At 40.8% G+C, this 12,263-nt stretch overlaps 1 protein-coding gene across 1 annotated transcript in view; it reads left to right on the forward strand.

Moving 5' to 3' along the window:
* The window catches only part of LCLAT1 (lysocardiolipin acyltransferase 1), an 84,414-nt gene that overhangs the window by 24,315 nt on the left and 47,836 nt on the right, over positions 1–12,263 (forward strand). Inside the window, exons 2-3 of the mRNA XM_083604606.1 lie at positions 3,931–4,099; positions 8,545–8,743. Of these exons, the coding sequence (XP_083460732.1) occupies positions 3,935–4,099; positions 8,545–8,743 (364 nt within the window). The 5' untranslated portion in view covers positions 3,931–3,934. The remainder of the gene's footprint in view (positions 1–3,930; positions 4,100–8,544; positions 8,744–12,263) is intronic.

Here is a 12,263-nt window from a genome sequence, read left to right on the forward strand (position 1 = left end):
CAGCCAAGTACCTGGGTTGAAGCTTTTTATTTAATTCACAGACAGAGACAAAATGACAAAAAGGGTGGTTTAGTATTTTTCGGTGACAGGAAGGTTTTAAGAATTTATGCTGAAAGCTCACTGAGAGTGCACTGTTCCCCAAGTTTACTGAATACATTTTAAGTTGACATGAACCTAAGAAGACTGAGATAATGAAGAGCAGCTACTTTCAACCCAACTTAAGTTCCTTGTTGTTGTTGGCGTCTGTCTCAAGAGACAATGCAGTGCGCCTCCAGGGGTGATTATTCTTACTTGCAGAAGGTGAAATGAGACAGAGTGACTTACTCAGGCTCTTACCCTGGCTGTATTCAGAGGCCATGCTTTTACTTCTGAACCTTTGTCAGCTCGCAAACCATCATTTAGGAGGGGCTTGCTTGAAAATTACAGTTTGTGCCTGCTGCTTGCTGTTATACTGTATATTTACTCATCCCACCACACAGCTTACCCAAAATGGAGATAAATAGAGAAAGAAAGGAGAATGAAATCAACTACATCCAGTCCACACAACTCCCTTTCCTTACCAAGTGCTTTCCTCTTTTCACACTGCACATGTATTGCCTATTATGTATTTGGAAGCATAAGCCGTGGTGTCGGTTCCTAACTATGGTTAGCAGAAACCATGTAAGGCATGATCCTTGAATGAAACCCATGGGTTGGTTGACAAATAACACTTTCCCATGATTTAATGCTACATGGATGAGCCTTAACAAGCCAAATGCTCACCAGAACAAGATGGTTTGAGCATATAACACCAATCCTGGCCCAACTTCATTGGCTGCCAATTAGTTTCCAGGCCCAGTTCAAAGAGCTGCTGTTCACTTATAAAGCCTTACACAGCTCAGGACCTCAATACCCTAAGTACATCCTCTCCCCATGCAGACTGACCCAGACCCTGCACTTGTTATCTCTATGTCCCCACTACTGAGAGTTTTGGAGGGTGGCGACACAAAAACGGGCCCTTTCTGTGGTGGCTTCCTGACTGGAATGCTATCATTTATTATGATTTATTATGATATTATTATGATTATTTTATCATATTGTTATGCTTTTTATTATGTTTTCACTATTGACGTTCTGTAAAACGTTTTCTTAATGCTATACACCACCCTGGGATCTTTTGATAAAAGATAGTACAGTGGTACTTCGGGTTAAGTACTTAATTCATTCCGGAGGCCCGTTCTTAACCTGAAACTGTTCTTAACCTGAGGTACCACTTTACCTAATGGGGCCTCCCGCCGCCGCGCAATTTCTGTTCTCATCCTGAAGCAAAGTTCTGAACCCAAGGTATTATTTCTGGGTTAGTGGAGTCTGTAACCTGAAGCGTATGTAACCTGAAGCATATGTAACCCAAGGTACCACTGTATATAAATTGAAATGATGATGATGGAAGTGCAAGGCCCCTTGCATCCAGGAGGAGGACTCCTGCCAAGTTTAGTTTCAGCTTCAGAGAATCTTGGCTTTGCATTACTTGTGAACCAGTAATTCTGGCTTAAAGCAAGCAGTGGTTAGTTTCTAAAACAAGCAGACCTCAAACCATGGGTTAGCTGGCATGTTTTGACTGCTGATTGTGTTTGCACATGATGCTAAGCCATCATGCTTTGACATTTAAAGTAAACTTGGCAGAGGAGGGCAAGGAAAGTAACATGTGAGCCTGATGCTTTGTTGACTTGTCTCCATAATGCTGAACCATGATTTAGTGTTACAGGCAAACAAGCCCAGCAGCTGCATACTGTACACCTCCTGCCCAATGTGCATGGACAATAAGCTTGTGCATTTCTACCTCCAGTGCAGCTGAGAAGAGGATATCAGAAACTTCTGCTTCCATCTTCCATTTTCAACTATCCACGTGTTCTTGTTATGGCTGAATCTGGACAAACTGTACAGTTAGCTATGATTTATCGAAATAAGCAAAGTTCAAACCATGATTATGGACCCTGATCTGTTTTAGTAAATCATAGTTAGCATTGTGCACAAAAAGCTAAACCATGGTTCAGCATTATGTGTGAACCAAGACAGTGAGTCAGTGGCAGAGGTGGAACTTCATGCTAGTCCTCCCAAATGCAAATTAGGTGGATTGGATAATATTTCCTGTATTGCTTACTAAAAATACTCTCTGGCATTCTGAATGAGAAGCTTGACAGACAGCCCTCTCCTTTATAAGCAGTATGTGTGTTTGTGTTTTGTAAACAACAAGAGACTTTTTTTTCTTGTTCTGTTATTTACCAAAACTAAAAGCCACGATTTTCGAAATTCTGTGCTTGTTTGACACAGTGTATTTGTTAGATAATTCAGGCACCACTCCATTGTACTCACATCTTGATTTGCTGGAGAGAGCCAGGTTCTGCATGTTCATGCTTTACTGGAACTTGAAAATAAATGGGCTCCAATGGCTTTGCGTAATGGGTTGCTTTTCCACTGCTATTTCTCCCCACTTCCACCAAACTGAAAGCACTAGTTTCCTGTCTGTCTTGTGTGATTTCTTGCATGTAATTTTAAAGCTGCCTTTTAGAGAGCTCTTCAGAGTAGTGAACAAGAAAAGCCTGTGCAAAGCTCCTCATCTTCTAAACAACCAATTTAATCCTAAATAATGGAAAACTGTCTATTTGCAGATTCTAATTTAGAAAATTAGTGTTTCCATATTTGTTTAATGATAATAAGGTGGCTGCTATGATGGAAAGTTTCCTAGACAATAATAAGATACTCTTTGGTCCACATTTGGCCAGCAACATTTCTTATTGTATCTAGCACATTTAATAACAGATCTACATTATGGTTCTAACCGACAGTAGAGCTACTCTGATAGTCTTTTCATAATTTATATTATCTTAATTATATTTATAATTTTATTCTGATTATATCTTAATAGAGATTGGTGATGTATTGTATTCATCCCAGAGTATGTTGCAATGGTGATTTGGGAATTGATGTAGCATTTTTTTCTTACAGAGGGGTCAGTTCTGCAGTAACATATTCTGCAGAAGGTGAGAAAATTTTAGAGTAAACACAGACAGGGAGATATGCTCCCTTGGACACCCTCATTTGAATTCCCGTTAGGCTGAAGGCCAAACTAAATGTTATGCTAGTGCCGTACATGATTTATTCAAAAGCTGACTTGGGGGCCAGAGCTGGACCGGTACCTGGAGGGAGCAGGCTTTAACCCCTTGCCTCTGGTATGGCCTCATTTAGAATCGCATATTCTCACCCCCACCTCAGCGTTTCATGTTCCTTTACTTTTTGAAGTAATGCTTTTATTTAATTATTATAATTCAACAATTTATACACAGCTTAGCAGCGTAGTTTCTAAGCAGTGTACAGTGAGGTTACAAAGGAGATGCAACAGATAAAACAAGTTAAATTTTTTACCAAAAAAGCTTCCTTTTGTTCACAAAGTGCCTGTAGTTCAGGGAGGCAGGCGGCCTGTTTTGATTTCAACTGGGAAAGAGAATTAGGCTGACAATACTGAATGCACGGCTCCTGGCAGATGCAAGCTGTGCACCTGAGCCATGGGGGGACCATTACAGTTTGTGTCTGTTTCAAAACTTTTCAGGGCTCTCTTGGTGCAAAATCCACAAGATCTGTCTTTGCAAAATGGAATGAAAATCACATGCTGAGTACAAATTATAGGGTGGTGGGTTCAGTAATGGTGCAAGTTATCTAGGCAGCTATGTTGTGGGGTACACTGGAGGTACTGAATGGCTTTAAGAAACTGACCATCTCTGGCCTGAGGCTGACTTGCCAACAAACTGGTTTTATTCCCCTCTCTGTAGTTTCAAATCCAAAATGTATGACACAAATTGAGTACCGTCAATTGAAAAGCTTGGAGAGGAGCCAATTCAGGAAGACATCAGCATTGAAGCTGTTTCCATAAACACCTTCCTTTCTCTTTTTCAGAGCCATGGTGTCATGGAAAGGAATTTATTTTGTACTTACACTATTCTTGGGAAGTTTTTTCGGAAGCATTTTCATGCTTGGCCCCTTGCTGCCATTGATGTTTTTCTCCCCATCTTGGTATCGCTGGGTCACTGATCGCGTTGTGGCTACTTGGCTTACACTTCCAGTGGTAAGTTGCTTATATCTTACATCTTATGAAAAGTCCCAACTGCTCAAACCACCCAGACTTAAAATGCCAAACAATGAATTTTAATATTCAATATTTGGACTTAGTTTCAGGTATAGAATTGCAGCCATGCAACACAACCTTGCTCTGTTCAGTAGACCTTATTATCCTAAGTGTACGCAGGATTGCAGGCATAATCTTCTATGTGCTGTCAGGATAAGCTTCAGCTTTAGGTGGTTAGCAGACCAGTAATACATTTTTTAAAACATAAAATATTCCCAGACCTCTTAAATGTTACCTACGTGTTTGTTTCACTGTACAGTGAACCGTCCAGTTATGTATCGCTCTGGTTACATAACTTTCAGGTTACGAACGCAGCAAACCCAGAAGTGTATCCTTCCGGGTTTTGCCGCATGTGCAGAAACGGCGTCTCTGGTTACGTTTTTCTTGGGCTGCACACAGACCCCCGGAATGAATTAAATTCGTATCCGGAGGGTCCACTGTATTGATGGATTTCTTGTTTTTCTGCTGTTTTTACTGTGTGGCTTAACAACAACTTTGTTGTTGTTGGTTGACATGATTTTTGTTTGTAAGCTTACTTGAGGGGTAAGGTGACAAGGCAGAGTAGCCATCAAAGCAATATCCTATGCTGGGTATCTGTGTTAATCAGGAGTACATGCGCGTACATCTCATATAGACCCTAAAAATTATAGAAAAGAAGTACCGGGCGAATGAATGTGTATGAAGTTTGACTATGGTTGCAGCAGAACGCTGGCTGACTGTTGAAGGAAGGGAAAATCAGAGAGAATGGAACAGAGTGTCCTGTAAGATCCTGGTTGGCCAGCTGGAACCCTGAACAGGAACACTTCACACTGCAACATTTTGTTGCAGGTCCCACTTGGATTTTAGCGTAATGCTGAAATCAGAATGGAAGAAAATGTATAGGTCTGAAGTTCTGTAGTTCAACCATCTCATCCCCAGCACTATGTTTATGAACTGTAGTCTCACAGAAACACGTGAACACTGCTGTTCAGTGTTTAAAAAGCAACAGCAGTGGGGAGTTATAATTGTGCCCTGAGACTGCAGGCCAAAGAAGATTAATTTGAAGCCAGCTCCATTGAACTCAGTGGGAACTTGGTGAGTCTTTGGAAATAAATCAATGTAGGAACAAACTGTTTTCTTCTGATCATGTATTTGATTCATTTCCTGAATTATCGTAATGCCAGCATTTTTAGAGACTCTACCAGGTGTGCTTCCCTCCTTTACAATTCTATGATTCCTGTCTTCTTAAAACGGATTTCAAATATCTAATAAAACTGCACAGAGGCTATGCATTTAGAGGTTTACAAATATTTAGAATCTGTAAATAATCTGTACCATATAGTCACTTACATATTACTTTGTTTTCTCTGAGCAGAGCTCTGAAATAAAAATTCTGGCTAAATAAGAAGTAAAATTCATTTTACTTCTTTCGTTCATTCTTTCGTTTAAGGCTGATAGCATATTAAAAACCTGTTTTTAATAAGGAACAACTTATATGTCCCATGGTATATGTTTCTTTGTCTGCTTTGTCATGCATAAGCCCTGAAGTGACAAATTCTCTAGTTCTCATTTTTTTCATAAGATGATGATGATCTCATTTATATCCCACCTTTCCCCCAAGGAGCTCAAGGTGACGTAAATGTATAGAATTTTAGGTACAGAATCATTGATTTGTACGGTTGGAAGGGACCCTACAATACAGGAATCTCAACTAGATCACACATAACAGATGACTATCCAATCTCTGCTTAAAAGCCCCTAAGGAAGGAGAGTCCACCACCTCTCATGAAAGTCTGTTCCAGTCTCAAACAGCCCTGACCTTCCCAATTTTATCCTCATAACAACCCTGTGAGGTTAATGAGGCTGAGAGGCAGTGAATGGCCCAAGGCCCTCCAGTGATCTTCATGACTGAATGGCTCAGTCCCTAGTGCAGCATTCTAATCACAGCACCAGACAGGTATTACATATAGACGGATGACACCCAAAAATACCTCCTGTACCCTACATATCTGATCCACTTCCTGTACTCCATGTGATCCAACCATTGGAGGACAAAAGTGGCTTCACGTGGGATGGAAAACTTTCCTTCTCTGAAATTCCTTAAGGTGCCTTATTTTAAGATTTAAGCCATAGAGTCCAGCAATCTTACCTGTATAATGGCACAACATTTATTTATTTATTTATTTACCTACCTACCTACCTTACTACATTTATGTACTGCAAGAAGCCCAGGGGTGTGTATGTGGCTCTTCACCCTCTTCATTTTATTAGGATAACAACCCTTTGGGGTAGGTTGGATTGAGAAAGAGTGGCAGACTAGGGATTTGAATCTGTGTCTCCTCAGTCCTAGTCCATCTGTTACACCACGATGACCCCACGATGCCTTTGGAAAGCTTACAGGTGGCGCATGAGGGCCACAGTACCCACTGTTTTCCTCTTTGGAGATATATTACTTTTGAGTGTGGGGGCTCCAGTTATCTATTATTACTGACAGGGAAGACTTCCATGGGCAAAACTGAGAAAGTAGGAATGGTTTTGATGGATGAAGCTGGGCTGGGGAACACTTGCAGCACACACACTTGTTGGAGGCACCAGCTACCACTGTGTGTTAATAGTTGTAAGCAACATGTTAATGAGCAAAACTATCTCTCTCCCACCTCGATAGATGGTCAGTCCAAATAGCGGTGCAGAGTTTGCTATGCTTTTATAATGGTTCATTTTTAACCTTGATCAATAATAACATGCCAGTACTGCAGTTAGCTGAGTCATCCATTAATGCTTTATGCTCTTTATATAGTTCATTTCACACAGGGAACTAAAAGCCCTTCACAGAGGTAAGTGACATCTCTGCTGATAAGATGAGACATTGTCTGTCTTATTTCCTTGTTCCTTCATCTTTTCTAATTCTAATGCTGTTTTATATTCCAAACGTCAAGGTTTATTTTGGGTTAGAAGGCTTCACTTTTCCCCTTGGGTAGTTCAGGGAAGAAAATTGGTGTTTTGATTCTATTGTGGGTCTGGGTGCCTTCGTCACCTTTTCTGGCATTGCAATTGGTTGTTTTTAACCATCATCTTTGTATCCCAACCTTTCTCTGAAAGGCTCAAGATTGCATGTCCATAGTTACTTTATTCTTGAAGCAACTCTGTGATCAGTTAGGCAGGAAGAAAGTTATTTCCTCTATAATTTGAAGCTGGATAACCGTAACTGTTCAAATAGTGTAGATACTATTCACTTGCGTAGTTATTTTAAAATGTCTTTTCTAATAACAATTCAAGTTGATGTGCAACTTTTTTTATATAAAAAAGACATCTCATACAAATTATAACAATACAGATAAATTATGTCAGGGGTAGGGAACTTCTGACTTACAAGCCAATATTGGCCCGTTCTCAATTTGACCCACAAAGCCATTTTCCCAAAGTCACTTCCACCCTTCTGCTAATGTCACTCATGACATCATTTGATGGATTGGAAGCTACGGTTAAATCCTGCGTTGGCTGCATTCCTGTTCCAAGCAAGAAACAGGAGAGCAGCACAGCTGAAGCAGCAGGATTTGACCTCCATGCTTGTCAGCTGATAAATCCTGCTTGGTTTGGCTGGATTCCATGCAGCACCTTCCTGATTCAGAAAGGGGACCTGTATGGAAACTCCTGCTGAAATGGAGGGGGGCACTGGCCTTGAAAGGTGCTCTGAAGTCCTGAGTTTGGGACTACAAAGCACCCTGCAGCTGACATAATAGGGAAGTCAGGAGATTGACAGATGGGATGTCCTGTGAAGCGTATCATTATCAGCCCATGGAGCCGAAAAGGTTTCCAACCCCTGAGTTAAATGATTCTGCCGTGCAGCAAATCACAACCTGACCAGTCTATGGACAGAAAGAGCAGTGTCAGAGAAAGGCATAAAGAGATTGGTGTGGTATGAGGCTTCCCAGAAGGAATCATCCAAAGGGTAGATGCTATCAGGCAGGAGATCCCACAGCGTAGGCAAATCTTGCTTCATGCATGGAAGGGTGAAGGTGTTCATTGTTTGGGGAGATAAATATGACTGCCTTGAATTAATGTATCTATTTTCTGCTGCTTTCACCACAACCATAATGGTTCTTCTGAATCATGTGGTTATTTGACACTGAGTCCTTTGAGTATGCAAGGTCCACATTTTTTTCGTGCAGTGGGTGCTCTGTAATAGTCCCATTGGTACAGTTGAACAGTATGCTACTCCTCAAATGCTTTCCCCAAACCATACTGCTAAATAATTTTTAAAAAACTAGGTACATCTTAGAAACATGCACTGGCTACTATAAACCTTTGGTGCAAGATAATGTCTTGATTCATATCATTGTAAATTATTTGTTCTCAGATATTTGCATGTTTTCAAAGTTAATATAAAATCAAATTATTTCTCTTAGGCCTTACTGGAGATTGTATTTGGAGCAAAAGTGGTTATAACAGGTGATGGATTCATCCCCGGAGAAAGAAGTGTCATTATCATGAACCACCGAACTCGAATGGACTGGATGTTCCTATGGAACTGCCTTCTGAGATATAGCTACCTCAGACTTGAAAAAATATGTCTCAAATCTAGCCTCAAAGGCATTCCAGGATTTGGTAGGTCACCAACATGATAAAAACTTTCTTTTTTGTTTAGCTTTATATGATGTTGTAATATTTGCTACCTTATATGGTAGTTCAGAATATTTGATTTTAGCTCTGCTGTTTTTTATAATGATGGGTTTCATTGTTCTATTTATTATTTTTCGGCATTATTGTTAGCTGTCTTAAGGGATCTGTGGAGCCATGCAGAAAGAGAAAAATTCCAAAATGATATCTAAAACCTTCTGTCTGTTAAGCATGTAAACTGCTTTCCAACTCTCATAGGCTAAAATAATTTGTTTTCAAAATATGTCTTAAAATATTACTCTCTTCAGATTAGTTGCATATTTGTTTGTGCTGTCTTGTTTTATTGCACAGTAGTCAAACTCTTAGAAGATAAATCCCATTTCTTTTTCTGATAGACATACAAGTTTGGTGGATCAGGGAATGCTGTGGACATAGTGTATCTTGATTTCAGTAAGGCTTTTGACAAAGTCTCCCATGCTATTCTTGCAGAGAAGCCGGTAAAATGTGGTCTAGATGAGGCAACTGTTAGGTGGATTTGTTGGTCGGCTTGATGACCTTAAGCATACAGCTGACAGGGCCCAAACTAACAAAAGAAATTTCAATAGGGGCAAATATAAGGTTCTATACTTTGGCAGGAAGAACAGCTGCACAAATATACGATGAGGAACACATGGATTACCAGTAGTACATGTGAGAAGGTCTCTTGGTGGACCACAAGCTTAACATGAATCAACAGTGTGATGCAGCAGCAAAAAAGGCTAATGTTTTTCTAGGCTGCATCAACAGAAGTATAGTGTCCTTATCAAAGGAAGTAATAGTACTGCTGTATTCTGTCTTGGTGAGACCCACCTGGAGTAGTGTCTAGTTCTGGGTGCCACAATTTAAGAAGGATATTGACAAGCTGGAACATTTGCAGAGGAGGGCAACCAAGATGATCAAGGGTCTGGAAACCAGGCTGTATGAGGAACAGTTGAAGGAGCTGGGTATGTTTAGCCTGGAAAAGAGGAGGCATAAGAAGCGCTCTGTTGGATCAGACCCAAAGGCTGCTTAATTTTTAGCATCCTGTTTCCCATGATGCCTTTTGAGAAACTTGTAAGCAAGACCTATGGGCAGTAGCCCTCTCCTGCAACCATTATTCTGGGGCATGCTCCCTCTCTGCCTGCCTGGAGGCAGCATATAGCTATCATGAGTAGTAGTCATTGATAACACTATACTTTTTTATTCTTGGTTTAAAAACTTACTAAGAACATTTATTCTTACCTACTCAGTACTGAAGATTCTGCTGTTCACAGCTGTGTTATTTTGATGGAATGTAAGTGACAGAAAGGAAATAACAAAGAGCCCATTCAGTTGTAACGAACCATCACCTTTAAAGCCAACAATGCATGTTGGGCCTGGAGCGCTCCTCTCCCTTTTAAACAAACCACAATAGAATCTCTGAAGCTGATGTCTGCCATAATAAACTAAGGTTTATTAGGCCAAGTTCATCACGTCGCAACTGGCCTGTGAAGTAGTTCTTCCCTTTCCTTTTGCATTTAGAAGGGGCAGAAAATAAACAGCAACTCTTCAAATGTAGCCGTGGCACTGTCAGCCTCAATCAACATGAGAAGTCTCAAGGCACTGTTTGTATTCTCTTTAACTTATATACAGTATATCCTAGTGTGGTGATAATAGATAGTGTGGTACACATACCACTTTTGTAAGGGGCTACGCATGTAGCCTGTGTTGGAACTTTCTAAGCACACAAGTGTAGCCCTCCTGGATCAGCTCCAAAGACCTATCCAGTCCAGCCTTCTGTTCCTCATAGTGGCCAACCAGGTGCCTATTATGGGAAGCCCACAAGCAGGATGTTCATTTAGCAAAAGGTGCTCACTTCACTGGTTCACAAAAATATACTTTGTTTTATGTGTACACTTGTAAAAATTAAGTTAACTGGCCACCCTCCACTAGTTAGAGTTTGCCCTTTCAGAAAAGTTCTGATTGTATTTATTGCTTTCACTCACTATTCTACTATTACTTTGATTTCTCAGCTGATATCATCAGAAACTATTAAGGTACACCGGTTGCACTGTGCATACCAACCTTTAGTTTTGTTCTGTTGAACGTATAGGCTCTAACAAGCCTTCTATCTCAAACAAAATTTTCATCAGTTCAATCATACCCCTTTATTGCTAGGTCACCTTTACTCTTTCACCAATTAACTTGTGGAATGTATGGTATGGTACAGTTCACTTACCACTGGTATAACTGTAAGAATGAACAAAGAGTACCTTGGAGAGCATTTGCCTTTTTTCTTTTAATTACTTACCATTCTTAAAACTTAAATTACCCATTAGAGCTTCTGCCAGTAATAAGCAAATATCAGCATCATGATGATGATAACTTCAATTTGTTTTGCCAAAATCCTGGAGTCGTATTCAATGCTGCTGCAGTGGATTTCCATGCATACATGTGGAGCTTCCTTTTTATCTCCTATCCTTTCCAGCCCACCTTCTCACATTCTTATAATCAGCTCTGAAGGTTTGGGGATTTCTTCAGAGAAGATTTTGGGGGTGCACAAGGAAAGAGAGGAAACAGGGGTCCCATTGCACCTCTGGAACTCTGCACATGGAGCATTGGATACAACCCTTGCTATTTACTGGCTGTTCATTCGTTCAGTCAATCAGTCAGTCAATCAGTTATTAAATCCTATCTTTGGGGATATAAATCCTTCCAAAAAAATACATTAACAAAATCACAATAACATTAAAATGTAACATTTTATCAGTATCCTTCTCAGTTGGCAATTGATTCTACAGTAGATGACTCTGTATGAGGAATGGGAGGATCCAGATCGAGCAAGTTCTAAGTTGGTCTTTGCTTGCCTCTCTCTCTCGTCCTCTCCTGGTGTTCTTTCCACAGCGAAGTGGGAAGTTATATTAGGGTTTGTGGGTCACAGCTCCTTTCTGTGCAAGTGAAACGTGAGGTTACCAGAGCATGTTCCACTGTGGCCCATGCAGGAATGGCCACAGCTGATGGGTACTTTTCACCACCAAATCCACCTGAGCCTCAAGTGGTGATAGCACTGGATAGCACCACTCCGAAGAGTATCCCCAGACTCTGAACCTGCTGCTTATGGATGAATGCAACCCTGGGAATCACTTACCAACAGCACCACCATCTTGTCAAGATTCAACCTCAGTTTATTGGCCCTCATGCATCCACTGCTGCCTCCAGACACTGGACTACCACCAAAGCAGTTTCACCTAGTTCAGATGGTATGGAGAAATAGCCCTGGGTGTCATTGATGACACTGAGCCCCAAATCCTGTGATAACTCCACTCAAATTCATATAGATGCTAGATAGCACCAGGGACAAGATGGAACTTCGTCAAACCCCACAGCACAACTGCCAAAGGGCTGAACAGAAGTCACCCAATGCTACACGCTGGAAGCAGCCCTGCAGGTTGCAGCGGAATCATTATAATATTATGCCTCCCATCTCCCAACCACAGAGAGGGAACCATGG

Source organism: Podarcis filfolensis, assembly GCF_964270895.1.
Source record: "Podarcis filfolensis genome assembly, chromosome: 3".
In the NCBI taxonomy this organism is placed as follows: domain Eukaryota; kingdom Metazoa; phylum Chordata; class Lepidosauria; order Squamata; family Lacertidae; genus Podarcis; species Podarcis filfolensis.